General features: G+C 54.0%; 3 protein-coding genes across 3 annotated transcripts; all 3 read left to right on the forward strand.

Moving 5' to 3' along the window:
- Window positions 1-680: 680 nt before the first annotated feature.
- Window positions 681-1,903, forward strand: LRP88_07568 (proteasome regulatory particle base subunit RPT6; the record flags this gene model as incomplete). The annotated part of the gene is made up of 2 exons (XM_083244094.1): window positions 681-915; window positions 969-1,903. 2 exons carry the CDS (start codon window positions 681-683, stop codon window positions 1,901-1,903), a joined length of 1,170 nt encoding a protein of 389 aa, XP_083098588.1.
- A 6,894-nt stretch (window positions 1,904-8,797) lies between these two features.
- On the forward strand, window positions 8,798-11,700 carry LRP88_07569 (uncharacterized protein; the record flags this gene model as incomplete). Its single annotated transcript, XM_083244095.1, has 2 exons — window positions 8,798-10,630; window positions 10,678-11,700. The coding sequence occupies 2 exons, from the start codon at window positions 8,798-8,800 to the stop codon at window positions 11,698-11,700; spliced, it is 2,856 nt and encodes a 951-aa protein (XP_083098589.1).
- A 2,081-nt stretch (window positions 11,701-13,781) lies between these two features.
- Window positions 13,782-16,787, forward strand: LRP88_07570 (T-complex protein 11-domain-containing protein; the record flags this gene model as incomplete). The annotated part of the gene is made up of 1 exon (XM_083244096.1): window positions 13,782-16,787. The coding sequence occupies one exon, from the start codon at window positions 13,782-13,784 to the stop codon at window positions 16,785-16,787; it is 3,006 nt and encodes a 1,001-aa protein (XP_083098590.1).
- Window positions 16,788-17,027: the final 240 nt, after the last annotated feature.

Here is a 17,027-nt window from a genome sequence, read left to right on the forward strand (position 1 = left end):
GGCTGTCCATTGCGCGTGCGCCCTGGTCCAGTGGAGGCAACGTCATTTTGCAACTCCAGGAGCTTGGTTGGCACAGACGCTGTCGTGCAGCTGTTGATGCGGATTGATCGAGGAGGAGATTGAGAGGGCTCAAAGCTGTGCCAGAAGAATTGGAGGATGCCCAAGTAGAATAGCAGAGCAGCCAAGCATAGAAAGAGCCGCCATTACCGAGCCGCCGATCAAGGCTATCATGATGTGACCATGTCTAGATATCGTTGGTGTCTCGATCGACAAGGTTCAGGTGGTGGGGTATCGCCTGCACCTCAGACTTGGAGTTGGAGTGCTGGGCTGGGCATGCTGGGCGTGGGTGCCGTGCCCCCCGGCCAAGAGGTGGGTGCCTTGCTTCCCTGCCTGCCTACCCTAGACCACCCCACCCGGAGCTCGGCTCAACATAATCCCGACCACATGCAGCTGCTTGCGCTCAAGCTGGCCTGTGCATTCGCCTGGGGCTTACGAGACAAGCTGTAGCCTTGTCATCGAGCTCCAACCTCATCGCAACCGACCCAGTCTCCGATTTCCATCATATCCTCCGCCTTCACTCCCATCCCGCCCCCTGCGCAAACCACGCGAACACCCTATCCTCGCTCTACGAATTATCTACTTCGACATCGTTTCCCTGACGTCAAGGGAGCTCCGCCAAGATGGCGCTGGACGCGTACTACCACAACAAGATCGAGGCTATGAAGCTCGAGATCCTCAAGGGTCAAGCTGCACTTCGTCGCCTCGAGGCCCAGAGAAACGACTACAACTCCCGCGTACGATTGTTGAGAGAAGAGCTGGGTCTGCTGCAACAGCCCGGATCTTATGTCGGCGAGGTTGTCAAGGTGATGAGTACTAAGAAGGTTCTCGTCAAGGTGCACCCAGAAGGCAAATATGGTACGTTTACTCCATACCCCTCGCCCAATCGATAATGCTTACAGTTTGTCCAGTCGTCGATGTATCGGATAGTGTCGATATCGGAAAGCTCACACCCGGAAAACGAGTCACTCTTTTGTCTGACAGCTACAAACTCGAGAAGATGCTTCCATCTTCGGTCGACCCTCTCGTCTCCCTCATGATGGTGGAGAAGGTTCCAGACAGCACATACGACATGATTGGTGGTCTGGACCAACAGATCAAGGAGATCAAGGAAGTTATCGAGCTTGGTCTCAAGCACCCCGAGCTTTTCGAGTCGCTCGGTATTGCACAGCCCAAGGGAGTTCTGCTCTACGGTCCTCCCGGTACCGGAAAGACACTGCTGGCACGAGCCGTCGCCCACCACACTGCCTGCAAGTTTATTCGAGTGTCAGGTTCCGAGCTGGTACAAAAGTACATTGGAGAGGGTAGCCGAATGGTGCGAGAACTCTTCGTCATGGCCCGAGAGCATGCTCCTTCCATCATCTTCATGGATGAGATTGACAGCATTGGTTCTTCGCGAGTAGAGGGCTCTTCCGGAGGCGACTCGGAAGTGCAGCGAACCATGCTTGAGCTACTGAACCAGCTCGACGGCTTCGAGCCCACTAAGAACATCAAGGTCATCATGGCCACCAACCGACTCGACATTCTTGACCCCGCCCTCCTTCGACCAGGACGTATCGACCGCAAGATCGAGTTCCCCCCGCCCAGCGTTGAGGCTCGTGCCGACATTCTCCGAATCCACAGCCGCAAGATGAACCTGACCCGTGGCATCAACCTCACCAAGATTGCCGAGAAGATGAACGGCTGCTCTGGTGCTGAGCTTAAGGGTGTGTGTACGGAGGCTGGTATGTACGCTCTCCGTGAGAGGAGAGTCCACGTCACGCAGGAGGACTTTGAGCTTGCCACAGCAAAGATCCTCAACAAGCACGACGACAAGGAGGTGTCGCTGGGCAAGCTCTGGAAGTAAAGAAAACGCAAGAGGAGGCGCCTTTTTCTATCGATCTATCGCTATTCTGTCTCTGCTGGTGGTACATCTGCCGGGTCCGCGATGGGATCTGGTTATTCATAGATGGGTTGGGACATGGCAGCGGGAGGGAGTTGTAAGGATAATCAATTGTACCAGCGGAAACAATGATAGCCAAGCGCATTCGCGATTCCTTGCGTGCATGATTGAGTGACTGGTTGCTGTCAGCTTGCTGAGACATGGGGTCATTGTCCAAAGATGTCAGCTCAGCTTGAGGTTTATAAGATTGTCTCACGATAAGTAACACGCCGATGACAAGAGTAGCCGCGAGCGAGTTTGAGACCATACCAGAAGTCCGAGCTACCTGTACTTGAAAGTCAATGATACCTAGGACTGTTCCGGTAAGCACTCCTCAGCTCTTGATGAATACGAAGGGGGAATATGTTTTTGTTCATGAGTGACACCCGGGACGAGGAAAAAGAGAGATGCTTAGATAAACCCTTTACCTTATTATCCCCTAAAGATAATAGATAGAGTATAATAAGGATAGGCAAAGGAGCTCTAAAGCTTTACCTTTATTAGAATCTATCTCTAGCTGATTGTTCTGCTTGAGGGGAGCTAGGTAACTAGCCCTCTTGATGTCTCATTTATTCCTTGATCCGTGTGAGTGACACTCGCAGCTGGCACGAAAACAATATATTCTAAAAGCCCATATCCCAAATAACCAAAGAGAGCCATGGCATTGTCTTATTCCGCATCAGCTGCTCCATTGACTTTTGTGCAGGTTTCACCCAACATGTCTAGATCCCCTCAGGGTCCGGAGAGATCGCTCCGCTGACATCTGAGTCCTAGACCCCGTGGAAGCTCTAGCCAGATGGTTCAAAGGGACAATGCGCAAGCCACGTGTAGTCCGTTGTTCGAACCTTTCCTTAACCAGGAGTGAGTTGTCAGCGCCTCCTAAGCCCTAGCCGTATGAAGCATTTCTTGTTGAATAAAAGCCACCGGAAATACCATCACCTTAGGTTTTCCGCTTGTGGGCTTCATGCTACGAAAAAGCTCAAACCGTTTGACTCTTGAGCGTCATTGACTCGGCCAAAGCAAGCCACGGCGTCGGGGTCTAGCCTGCCAGACTAACCAGATCCCCTTCCCGTCAAAACGCCAACCGGCTAAGGATGAAGTTATCCTATCCCACTCGGGTGCCCCGATACCCGCTGGTTTCAGAAGTTTTTTCTTCCTTTTCCTCACGAGTCGTGCATCTGACGCTAGGTTCTGCCGCATTCCTTCCCGGCTGGAGTCTAACGATAGACGACGATAGAGCCATGTGTTGTCCCCGTCTTGATGCAGAGTTGCCGGACTGCCGGCACGTGCCTCGAGCCAGGTCATGACCCAAGTCAACTGAGCCCTCCCTGGACCCGCATGTCTACGGCCGGGCTGTCCCCGGTGTTGGTGTATCTAAGCCAGAAACAAACCTGGCGGTGTGTAAAAAAGATCGGGGAGGCGGAGAACAGAGAGATACAAGCTAATTATAAGAGTGATGTGCTCATCATGACTGAGCACATGTGCCTCGAATCGGGACTATTGAGTGCCTGGTTGATAATGCACTCAGGGCCCGCATGATGCATCGGCCGTTGGGCGTTTTTGAAACGGCCGTCCGTTGGGAGGGACGCATATTCTGGCAAGAGAGTTTCTGCGTAGCATGCATATGAGCTGATCTTATAGCGGAGAGGTAATTAAAACTAGATCTCGTACTGTAGTTGGGTGAGATAGATCTCCCAGCCACTTGACTAACTAGTAAACTCTCGGGTATGTCAATGATGAGATAATTGTCTGAAAGGGAAGTCGAATAATTACAATAACCGAGCTTTACCGTATATGACTGTAACAAGTTGCCGAGTGTGTTTTAGATAGTCGGGTTGCTACACAGAGAGTTCTCAGAGGCTACAATACGAGAGCATCACTCAGCTTTAGAAGGTGGAGGGCACAAGTCTCGGATTTTAACTCGGCGATTATGACTACTATACCGACGGGACAATATTGATGACGTTGAGCTGCGTCCGAGAGCTCCCGTCGTGCTCTTATGTCTATCTCGCAAGCTGAAGCTCCCCTACGAAAGCTGACACTTTGACCTCCAGGCCCGATGACTTGGCTCCGCGATGAGCTGAGAACTAGGTTTAGGACTATCGCATCATCAAGGGACTACCGAACGGCAACGGAGGTTGCGAAAACCGTCAGCTAGTCATGCGAGGTTGGAGTCCTCTCTTCTCCCCCGCTTACTCGATCAGGAATCAAATCATCCTGCAAGGTGAACCCTCGCCTGTCCCCGTTCCGCCTTGCGGGAATGGGATGGGGGGGAACTACCCTCGTGGTGTTGTGAGAGGGCTTGCATGATCGGCGTGGCTGGCAACCACCAGGACCAGGGATATTGGAGGAAAAACCGCCCGACGAGGCAACTCTCAAGAGGCTGAGTGTGAGTTGAATATGTCATGTTCAACAAGCCGCGGGCATCTCTTTTCTTGTCTGATGCGTTGTCTCTTCAGCTAGAGCATACCCCGTCAGCATCTAGAACGGTCCAACCTACGTCATTGAGGTAGGCAGGGCTTGGGGCTATGAGGGGTCGCCTGGCTTCGGTAGGGTCTTCCGGACGATGTAGAATGCCATGTGGTAAAAATCCCTCCGCGTGGGGGGGACAAGAGAGAATCCAGAAATCATGCGTAGAGGAATAGGCGCGTCTAAGAAGACCTTGACCTGGTAATTCACCATGACCCCAAGCATTAACAGACAAAACAGGCTGTTCTCTTGACCCTCGTGCCCCTCCCGCTCCCAGATCCAAGACAAGATTTCCAGGGTCCGCCTTGCTAGGGCTGGACCTGGCGTGGCTACGTTGGGCCCGCGAGGCGGCGTCTCGTGGCACCAAGTCTAGAAGTATGGGAAGAGAGAGGGCAAAAAGGACCAAAAGCTTGGAATCAACGCCATCGTTTCTGGGCCGGAGGTTTCTTGGAAACTGGCGGTAAAGGGCCACCAGCAGCGCGCGCGGGACGGGGGAGGGGGGCTGTTGGTTTCCAGGGATGTTTGACCCGAGTCCCCGGCCAACTATGAAGGAGTTCCCACTTGAGCGGTTCCGCGATGATTTTTCTTGTCTTTTTCGTCTTGAAGTAATCATGCGCGTACCCGTGTTGTACAAAGCCTTGAATTACCACCCGTCAGAAGGAGGCTCTCGCAGAGTGGCAGCTTAGAAAGCAGCACAAGCTGAGCGAGCAGGCGCCGCTGATCCGTTCGCCGACAAACTCGCGTGCGACACCCCAGGCTGATTTGATAATCACGTTCAAGGGGGGGCGATGATCTCAGGGTCCAGGCCCTTCGATGTGGATGACGGTGAAGCGATGTGTGAGTGTGTGTGTGCTTGCTCCGTCCGGCAAGGGAAGGGAAAAAAGAAAGGGTGTGCGCTTAACGCTGGAGGGGGACAGCCTAATCGGGAACCGTAAGAATGGACGTGGGTGAAACGGCAAGCCCATCTCCGGACGAGGCTGTCGGCTCTAGCCCCAGGTCAGGTCTGGTTCGATATCGCGTGTGGGATGGGGAACGGACGAATTCGGTCGACGGAAAGCCAATGGCTCAATTGCTTAACAAGGTCTAAGAAGGAAGCATGTCACAAGCATTACATGAGTCGTCCGAGGGACAATGCAGAGAGGGTTCGGAGTGATCAATTCACCGAAGCCTCTACAGAGACCAGTTACACGCAAGAGAGTTGTCACGAAGAGTCGAGAACTTGCTGTCAAGAACCCCTAGGACAAGGCAGCACGTCAGCAAAGATTCAGCTCGTGATGGAGCTTCAGTCCTTGATCATCCTCTGGATCAAAAGGCTCACGATCTGGAACATGCCGTGTACCACCAGCCCGCCAAGATCCTGGCTTGCCTCAGCCCTGGACGCCAGAGCACAAGCCTTGAAACAGAACCTAGTCAGAAAGGCTGGTCTAGCGGAAGCGTCAGGCGTTTTTGACAGGAGCTGAAGAAGACCCGTCCCACGATTCAGCTTTCTGCTCTGAAGCATGGAACTTTCAAGATGACCGAGATTGCTTGATGTCGTGAAACAGTTGCAAGGGCAAATCTCCCATCAGGTGTTGTCTCAGTATCTACGTCATGCCGAAGCCCCGTATCCCCATACTCATATGCAAGACCCGGGTCCAGACCGTCAGAACAGCTGCCGCTGTGAGGTTGAACAAGAAGAAGAGTCAACAAGGGGTTCGGAGGTTCAAGGTTGGCCAACACCAAAAAAGGTTCTACAAGGTGTGACGCGCGCGCGCGAGAGAGTGAGTCTAGTCTATCTGCAGCGAGGATCATGGCCTAAAAAGAAGGAAAACCCGTCTGTTCTAGACTCTGCCGGGCCCCGGATAGCATTCTGCTACTGTACCCCGAGAGCAAGCTTCCGGGGGGTTGGGTGCATAGCCAAGCGGAGGGGGGGACTTGAGTGGGCAGATTTGTGTTTTTCTATCGGAGAGCGGACAAGACGAAAAAGGCGGAGTTTTCCAGAGCGTCATGGGCAAAATGCGCTTCCGAGTTCGATTGACAATGGAAGAAAAAAAGTGTGAATGCGGGCCGGTGACGTTGGTAAAGGCGCCACGCGTTTTTCTGGTTGGACCCAAGGCTCTCAAAGGGAAAAACGGACCAGATGCACGCTCCTGGGTTTGACAGGGGGGATCCTCTTTTTCCGGTGGACCCTGACGCCGCAATGACGATATAATGGCCAGGGGGGAGAGCGAGTTTGAGTGACAGCATGGGGACGAGGACAGGGGGGGAGGTAGGGGGTTGAAATTCTCGACTCTTTTTGAAGAGAGAGAAAGAGAGGCATTAACAAAGAAGGATCTTCATGGAGGAGAGAGGGGGGAACAAAGCAGAATGATGGCATCCCGTGTGCTCAGTCCAAAGTTTAAAAAGTCATGTTAGTCTGGAAAAAAAGAGGTGTGGATGGGTGGTGAAGCCAAGGGGGTGGACGGCCAAGGGGTTCAAGCCTCAAGAACAATCACTAGAAGTTCAAGTTTCTCTCTCTCAGGGCCATCCGTAGGGCCACCCACCGCTTAAAAATCTGGGTTAATTAGGTAGTAAACGGCGCAACTGGGGTTATTTTGTTCTTCTCGGGTTGCGGCTGGAAAACTAGTCCCCGTGCAGTAATTACAGTAGCACGACATGCTCCCACCGCTAGACAGCCAGCATCCAATAGAAGCAGCAAAGAGATAAAGGGGAGAACAAGACAATGTGGGTGTGTGCGAGTGCGAACCTACCGATTTCAAGGGGTCCAACCCGTCCATGTTCCAAGGTGGTGGTGCATCGCAAAGCCGGACCGGAGAGAAAGAGAGAGCAGCAAGCAAGCAAGCAAGCAATTAGGCGACGATCTTTACTACACGCGATCCCAAACCTGACCCCTCCCCCTAGCAGCCTCATCCTTTCATCGATGTGACCCCAACGACCGTCCTCACCGGGAAACCGTTGGTTATGGACCCTTTTTCGCAAGTGCTATTGTCCCGCACGCCACCACCAGAAACTTATCATCATGAGATCGACAGGTTAGAATAAACACGAAGACCGCAAGCGGGGTTATTCTGCGCAAGAGGACAATCATGATCGACGTCGGTAACCATTCAGAAGCTTCTGTGCAATTCTTGAAGCATTGGAAAAGCTTGAGGGTTGAATGGGAGGGCAGATCTCACAGCTGCTTGTCTAGCTCAGGTCCCTTGATGCATCTGAAGAAAAAGCCATCGGGGTAAAACAACCCGTGACAGTAAGCTTGATTGATTAAATTAAAATGGAATCATCCATCGCGAAATGCCTGCAACTGCATTCCCGAATCCTCGTCCACCCACCACCCCGCGTCCACGCCCTTCCATCGCATCCCACGCTGGGAGTCGAGCACAGGCAGCATAGGCAAGATAGGGTTTCCCTTGACAGCTTCGAGGGATTCTTCCTTAAGCAGGCACCTCCCCGCTGTTGCGTCTTTCTGTGTTTCCTCGCTTGGTATTGCTGACGAGCAGTCAGTAGACTCGGCTTTCTTGCGCGCGGCTGTCTGTAATTAGGTAGGTAGCTGGTAGATGACTTTTCCTGCTCATACCTCAGCTTCTCGATTATTCACTGCCTCAACAATTGCCACGAATCTATTTCAAATCTATCCAACATCTTAAACGTGTCAATTCCCTTCTCTCAAATCCGTTCGTGACAAAGCAGCCTTCTACCGACTGCTGCACTGATCCCCCCTGCTCCACCCCGCGTCATCGGCCGTCAGACGCCACCGTCGCCATCCCACGGTAACGGCGTCTTTTGGGCTGCCCCCCCAATTTCTATCGCCACCGTCTACCCGCCCTCTTGCGCCCTCTACGTCTTTCACGCCTTTTCGTCCCTCCTTCGCTCGAAGCACTCCTCGCCTATTATAAATCTACCCCTCACCCTCCATGTATAAGCTACCTACCGTTCCTCGTCCATCCGTCACGTCAGAGCCTGTCTAATTCGGTTACCGTCTGAGCAGCCGTAGCCTCTATCGAGCCCTCTGGCTTCAGGTCTCTTCCCCCCCTGGCGACCCTTCCATCCCCCCCCGACTAAACGCCCCCCTTCTTGGCCTGTTTCCAAGTGTTCCAGGGATTCAAGACCCCACCATCCGCCCGCTTCTTCACCTCCCGTCTCCCATCCATCTCTATTCAAATCTACCACATCCCTCACCTCTTTTGGTGGACGGCTCCTCGCCCTTGAACCCTCGTCCTCTAAGCCTAGCAAGGCTCATCTTGAGTTTCTACTTTTTTGTTCGATTCCCTCCTCAGCCTCTGTCGCCATGGCCTTATGAGAAGCCTCGCTCAGCCTCCTTAACCCCCTGCTTCTCTGGAGATGACGTCGACTACTCCCATCACCGCCTTCGCCATGCATGACTCTCGGACCGGCGACCGTACACCAAGTCTTCATTATACCATGAAAACACCTGCTCGCCATTCTCCCGTCGCCTCTGGTGTCCCGACTTCTCATTCACGCTCAAATTCGTACACAATCTCGCATTCTCAGTCGCTGCGATCCAAGCAGACAAAATCCTCGACTCCCCTCCAATCTCCACGAATGCCCTACTCGGTGGGCCAGAACCACCCCCCCAAGCTCTCACCGCGCGTCATTCCAGATGCGAGAGCACCTAGTCCTAATTACTTTGGCCTCATTGTCGAGTCGGGCAATGAGCGAGGAGACTCTTCCTCTGGTCTCCCTAAGGATACCTGGAGCCCATCATCCTCAGTAAAGTCTTTCGCCGCAGCCATTCCAAAGCAGGTTCCTCTTGACGCAAACCCTGAATTCGAGGCTTTCAAGAGACAGGCGGACCTTAACCGGGGCAAGTCCTTTGCTCTATCAACTAGCCATTACGCCATTCCCTCCGTCTCGTCGTCCGGAGTTGCCCCCGTGCGACCTCGACCGCCGCGATGGCACACTCATGGGAGCGAAACCGGCGCAGAGTCTCCATTTGGTCGCGGTCTCAGTGCTGCCAGCATTCGACCCGCAAGTCGAATGGATGTTGACCAGGAAAGCCTACAGGATTCAGCATATGTTTCGTCCGAGTCGAAACGCAACTCGGAATCGTCTCTTCATAACCATTTCCCCACTCTTAATCTACCCCGGTTCGAATCGCCGCGGCCAATGGACCCCCCGCAGCACCGTACGAGTTTAACTCGATCAGAGGACCGCGATCCGCGGTTGTCAGTAATGGAGCACCGTGTCGAACCCCCCGATGCTCGAGATATTCGACGGTCCGAGACGGTACCTGCAACCCTGGAGCCAGGACAGCCTCACATGATTACCGGTGCGCAGCTCAAGGATCTGCTTCGAACTGTTCAGGAAGACCGGCTCCTTATCCTCGATCTTCGCTCATCGCAAAACTACGCCCATGCTAGAATCCAGGGTGGTCTTAACCTCTGTATCCCGACCACCCTTCTAAAGCGGGCTACCTTTAACATTCAGAAACTCCAGCAGACATTCCAGGGAGGATCTGAGTCAAGTAAATTCTCCAGGTGGAGAGACATGGACTATATTGTGGTCTACGATGCTCACTCATCTGACAAGCGGGATGCCGTCACTGCCCAGAACATGATCAAGAAGTTCACCAACGAAGGATTCTCAGGCGGTACCTGTATTCTCAAGGGCGGGTTCAACTCCTTCCAGGAACATTACCCGGATTTTGTCGACCATCAATGCGCGACTGGCTCCCCTGGAAAGCCTGGCCACGGAGGTATTGCTCCTGTCATTGGCGGAGTGATGCTTCCTACCTCCACCAACGATGTCAACCCCTTCTTCGCCAATATTCGACAAAACATGGACCTTGCAGACGGTGTTGGTCAACTTGATGTCTCTCGACCTTCTGCTTTGGATTCGCCTTCTTTGCCTAGGTGGCTGCGAGACGCGGCATCCAAGCCGGATCACGGAAAGAAGGTGTCTGACAAGTTCCTGCACATCGAGGTTGACGAACAGTCCCGTATGAAGGCGGCATATGCTGCTTTCAACCCTAGCAACAAGGAGAAGCGCGCACCAGTTCAGCTATGTGGTGTTGAGAAGGGTGGCAAAAACCGATACAAGGACATTCTACCCTTTGAGCACGCCCGAGTCAAGCTTCAGGAGAAGCCGGAAGGCTCATGTGATTACATCAACGCCAGCCACCTCAGGGCTTCGCGGAGTAACAAGCGGTACATTGCCACCCAGGGCCCGCTCCCTGCTACATTCGAGGTATGTTCATTCTGAGCCTCAAGTTGTGCCTTGCTAACAATGTCCAGGACTTCTGGTCTGTTATCTGGGAGCAGGATGTGCGTGTCATTGTCATGTTGACTGCCGAGTCGGAGGGGGGCCAGCTTAAGTGCCACCCCTACTGGAAGGGCAGAGACTTTGGAGCCATCAGGCTTAAGCCGCTTTCTGAGAAGAAGGTGTCCCTTGATATTGATAAGCATAGATCCGATTCGCACGCTACTCCGTCTGCCTCGATGGGCGAACAGGGAAGAAGACGCGCAAACACGACGACTACTCTAGAGTCCGCCACGCCGACACCGAAGCCTCTGCAGGGCCAAACAGAAACTCCGTACGTCATTGTTCGAAAGTTTGCCCTGTCGCACAACGCCCATCCTTTCGACCCGATTCGGGAGATCACGCATCTTCACTTCCCATCGTGGCCCGACTTTGGCACTCCGGCGCAGCCATCTCACCTGTTGGCGCTTATTGAGCTGGCCAACGTCATGCAGCGGTCCGCTCTTCCCATCGAGACGCAATCGGTGGTGGGATCCAAGTCCTCACCGATCGAGCTGCCCATCACCTGGTACGATGAGCCTGAGCTGGATTCGCGCGCGCGGCCGATGCTGGTTCACTGCTCGGCCGGATGTGGACGCACAGGAACGTTTTGCACGGTGGACAGCGTAATCGACATGTTGAAACGTCAGAGACAAGCCAAGGTTGCGGCAGTGCGAGGACGAGACCCAGAGGGCGACGTTCCCATGGGAGAGACAGGAGATGTGTCTCCTCGATCTGTTAGAAACTTTAACTTTTACACCCCCGGTCAAAGATCCAGCATGGAGAGGAGAGTGGCACGTGGCGCCTCAGCCATTGACACGAGCTGGTTGTACGACGACAGCGTGGATCTGATTCAGAAGACGGTGGAGGATTTCCGAGAACAGAGACTGAGCATGGTGCAGAGTCTGAGACAATATGTGCTCTGCTACGAGACGGTGCTTGAATGGGTGACGAGGATGAATGAGCGAGGAGCAAGTGCTCCCAACGGGAGAGGACGAAGCGGGAGCCTCCGGCACTGAGGGAGGTGATTGGAGGATGCATCATGATCGGACAGCGGCATCAGGAGCATAATTGCATACGGAAACGGTGGGCAAGGCAACAACCAGGAATGGACAGGCGGTGGTTACAGGCAGGCGTTTACTGGTTTGGTTTGGTTCGGTTTGACTTGATTTGCAACGACTTGACGCGTCTTGTCTTTTATGGCGGTTCTGTTCTGCCAGAATGGCACAACACCACAGCGAGCGCGCGATGCTTACGAAAGGAAATACAAAAAAACGCCACGGGGGGGGGAAGAGGATGAGGACCTTGGTTGGATAGCCTCCCTTAGTGAGTGGGTTTTGGAGGTTCTCTTGGTCTTTTTTTCTTTCTGTATAGTAGAATAAAAGGAGGCAAAGGGGATGCAAACTTGGAAACATGGAACTTGCATGGGTAGTCGAGGCGGGACGAGAGAGATACAATTGCATACACACACTACTCAAAGTACAAGTGACTACTGGATTTGATTTGATTGCTCTGTGCAGGTGACAAGTCACGATGCATGCCGGACTTGTAATTGGCGACCTCGAGCCCTTGTTTGTTTCCTCAGCTCTTGATAATGGATTCGTCCCGTCCAGAGAGAGAATGCAAGGTGGCGTGCCATAGTAGGCAGGTCGCCGCTTGGAGGCTGGTCAGCAGGGGGGGAGTCGCATCGAATCGCGGGCGAATGCGCCATCTCTACTGGGGAGAGCGTCATGAGGGGGGCACGTGTGATGACGTCGCATCGAGATGCATGAATTTTTGGGATGGGACGGGTTACCAAAGATAGATAACGAGCCCCGGGGGGGGGGGGGGGGGTAAGTAATCCGTGAGGCCCGAAGCGCGGTTTCAGGAGGGACATGGACTTGATCGAAAAAAGATGAAGTGATCAAGACTGATGTGATCTGATGTGATTTCTTGTCTGGGGGCATGGAGGCTTGATAATCAGAGGGGCTGTTTCTGGGGGATTCCATCTCTTGGCTTGGCTTCAGCTGAGGAGTGCCCTACTAATTCCGCTATAAGCCAGGCTCTAGCCGCTGTGGCAGCCCGCCTCCGGCAAGAAAAAGGATGTGTCAGAATCCATCCGGGGGGGCACCAGAGTTTCACAGTCAAGTCAAGCAAGGCGTGGGTATCAACAACCAAACGTCAATGCTTTTCTGCCCTTTCCCTTTCCTCACTGGAACATTCCCTTACGCCCTTGTCATCAATCGGTAAGTGCCTTGAGGGTGAGCATGGTATTATAGGCAGACAGGTTTTATTATATAGAAGAGAGTGCCCACCCCCACCTCGCATGGGATGCCTTGCTTCCTTTTTTTATTCTTGCAAACAGACAGAAACAGAAGCAGACTGTGGAAAGAGCGGCAGCCTGGACTTGGACTGCACCTGCACCCGGCGATAAGGATTTACAGTTTATTGGGCACTTGCTGTGCTTGCACCCACCACTTCCATTCGTCTTCCCTCCACCTCCAGCATCTTCCATTCCACAACATCCACTTCTTTTCTTCCCCCAAAACCTTGCCGTCTTGTCGGGCCCCCAAGGCTTTTTCAACGGCTCTTGTGTAATCATCGCCGCGCCGATTGCGCCGCCTACTATTTTATTCTAATCTCCTTCGCCCTTTGACCGGATCCCTTCTTTTTACAAACAACCTACCCTTGGGGGCCATTGCGCAGTCCTTCATTTCTCCAAATCCAAATCCGTCGCAGCCAGTGCCAGTTTTTGGTGGACTCGTTTAGCGGCCCTTCTTCAGCCAGGCTCGTTTTGACTTGTTTCGCTCGCTGATTCAGAAAACCACCCGCGCGCGCACTCACCTCACCTCACGGATCTCACTGCGCCACCCCGAGTTGCCTGGACAAGACAGGACTGAACCGAACCGGCCTTCCTTGGTCTCGTTTACGCTTTCAGCGCGCGCGCAACCGACCTGACCCTCGGAGTGTTTACGCACAAGGACGTGACTCCTCCCATTCCGGGATCGCGCGCGCTCTCCTTCGACCTTTAATCTTTACATCTTCCTCCCGCTCGGAAGATACGGGTATCGACTCGACTGCTGTTGTCGCCATGTCACAACTGCCATCAGCCGCCGACACGATGCGGCGCCCCTCACTCGACCTGACGGAGCCGTCGCGAACAATCGAAGAAGCCAATGAAGCCCCTTCAGACGAAAACATGGACGAAGACATTGATCTCTCCATGCCCCCCGTCGAAGACGACGTCCTAGAAGAGGACCCGAGGATCTACACACCACCTCCCCGCATCGCCGCCCGTTTCTACCGACCATCCCAAGCTCGTCGCAGAGATTCGGCGGCCTCGTCGCGCCGAAACTCAATCTCGTCAGCCCACTCCCGATGCTCTTCTATTCAGCCATCCAGCCACCATGGCGGCCAGCAGAGCAAATATGTGGCCCAACATCTACGACGTGCCTCATTCCTTGAGGACCGCAGGGCGCGCCTTGCCGACAGAGCCGCCCATGCCGAAAAGGTCCGCCTTCGGGCAGCACTAGCTAAGGCGACCCAGCGAGATACCACCCTGTCAGAAGAGCGCGCCATCGCTGCACAACAAGCCAGAGAGCGCAATCTGGCTGAAATTGTGGCCAACTGCGCAGAAGAAGTTAAGAAGGCTAAGCAGGTGGCTGAATTCATGAAGGAGAAGCGGGAGCAGGATATTGCCCGAATGAAGGCTCAGATCGAAGAGAGAATGGCCGAGGCCGAGAGACGGAGGGAGGAACTACGAACAAAGAATGCCTCGAGGCGAAGCCGGGGTCAGAGTGTTATGACCAGGAAGCCCATCGAGGCCGTGCCTGAGGCGGTTGAGGAAGAAGCTTGCAAGCTCACAGATGAAGATGCCGCAGCCAGAATTCAATGGTGGTGGCGTGGATGCCTCCGAAAGCGGATGATTCGCGAGTTCAACGAGCTGGGCTTGACCGTGGACGGCATTAGAGACACGCATTTTGACACTGTTGTGGAACTGCTCGCGCAGGACAGAGTGCTTGTCATCACAGCACGGTTGCTCCGGCTATGCGGCCTCCAAGAGGGCGATGCCGGATCAGTGGAAGAGATGGCGGCAGTTCGCACATTTCTGAGTGCATTCCTTATTCTTGGCCACCCCAACCAAGTTCTCAACACCAAGAACGACAACGGCGAAGAAGAAGTCGTGGATGTGCTGACGGCCCACCGACTTCCCTCTGGGGACCTTGCCAACCCGCAACTACAAGATTTGGTTGGCAAGGCACGAGACTTGCTGATATCGTTCGAGAACATCCTTTCTCGCTTGACGTCTGCGAATGCATACACCACGCCCCCGACACTGAAGAACACACTCCCCGAGGCATACGCCACCTTTTACAATGCCTTTATTGCATGGAAGTCACGAGACTCGGATGCCTTGATCGAGGTCATGCTCATGCAGTTTGTCGAGCTCGACGCAATCTACCACACCGTCAAGGACACTACCGACGACGCGGCGACGGCGTTGTACAAGAAGAGCATTCAGGATAACCAGCTTATGCTGATTGTGCGAATTAAGAAGCTGGCAGGTCAAGAGAGGGGCAAGAAGCTCATCTTTGATGCTGTCGGCGAGGCCAGGAGGGCTCGCGCAAAGAAGAAGAAGACTGGCGACACAAAGCCCCGTGTGGCTGACAATGCTGCTGGGGAAGCACACGAGACGGCCAACAGCTTGGTTTCATCGGAATCTCAGACACTCACTCCTCCTGCCACTCCGGCTAGCAAGGCTCAGGCCAAGGCCTCTGCCCCCAAGACTGGCCTCAACGGCCTCCTACCTAATAACAGGGTTGTCGTTCACGAGTTGGCCATCAACAAGGAGTACCAGCTTTCTCCTGACGAATACAGGGAGCAGCAGGCAGAGCGCGCTCAGCCCCTGTACGAGCAGATGAGGACCATCATGGACGACTCGGACCACGCAGCCAACTTTAGGTTCTTTGCCGTGGTGGCGAGCAACATCAAGGACAAGCTCCAGCGCCTCTTGAAGCCTGGCAACAGCATGTACAACCTCATTGGGGAGATCCTGGACCCCGACATGGCGGAACGGCAGTTTGCTCTGGGTAACTTTTCCTATGAGAGATTCTTTACTGCCATGGCGTCACTGCTTCCCAAGCTGTGCGCACCTTTCCGCGACGAGGAGGTTAAGGACCTGATCCAAAACAAGTTAGCCGACGGCAACATCATCGACCGTGTTGAGGCTCTCAATGGATTCATTGACCTCATGCTTTGCGATTACATCAACTATCTGATGAAGATCGCTGCACCTCAACTGATTGAGTCTGCCGCCCCGTATGAGGCCAAGAGGTTTGCCGAGGACGTGGAGAAGGGTCAGCTGGGCCTTGCAGCGGCCGAGGCAAGCTGGAGAGCAGCCCGATCTAAGGTCATGGCTGAGGTGCAGAAGAGAGACCCCGAGGGTATCAACCACCCCAAGTCGCGACCTACGGCGAGTCGTTTCTACGCACAGATGCTTGTCGACATCTTTACCAAGATCTCGCCTACCCCTATCGAGGAGGTTCCTGAGATGCTTCGTCTTGACCATGGCCGTATCAGCCAGGTCTCGACCATGATTCAACGGATCATTACTGCTGGTGCGGTGTTGCTTCAGTGCAAGAATCTGCTCAAGCGGGATGTCCGGTCGGCATGGAAGACGGAGGCGTCTCGCATTATGGCGGTGATTGAGGCAGGCCATCCTCTGGACACCACAGTGGATGGTGTCATGGCCGCTCTGGAATCTGGACGGTCGATGCCAGCAGCGACTAAAGGCCACCTCCGCGCCCTTGTCACCAAGGTCTTGACTGCCAGCCAGGAGATGGCGGAGCGGGGACGCGAGCCTAGTGAGCCCGTCCTGCGTCTCCTTCTTACCCGTCTACGCGGCAACATCCTCACTCGTCTGGCTGCCGGGTCAGCGAGCGAGAAGGTCAAGGCGACCAACACAGCCGGTGAGAAGCTCGCCAGTCTCGGACTGTCCGAGTTCGTGGAGCGAGTTCGAGAGATTTCGGCTCTACTGGAGAAGGTGGGAACTGTCGACAGGGCAGCCCACGGACCGTGGTGGGATGCAGTTGCGACAAAGGTTGAACAAGAAGACATGTCAACATAGAGAAGGACGAAGGATGCATGATGAGCAATATGGATGGATGCATGAATGCTGGGAGGTTACACGTTTGTTTTGAGGGACTGGGATTTGTGTTTTTTCACTGGGAAGCGATGCTGGGATCTGTGTTTCTTGATTCGTTTTGCAAGGCGTACTGGAATGGGGCAGCCGATATGGCTCACCACTGATTCATTGGCATGGGAATATTTTGATCATCATAGACGTAGCGGCCTCTCGTCGGGAGAG

The sequence above is a fragment of the Fusarium phalaenopsidis genome (assembly GCF_050370095.1).
Source record: "Fusarium phalaenopsidis strain FUZ10S chromosome Unknown contig_32302, whole genome shotgun sequence".
NCBI lineage: Eukaryota > Fungi > Ascomycota > Sordariomycetes > Hypocreales > Nectriaceae > Fusarium > Fusarium phalaenopsidis.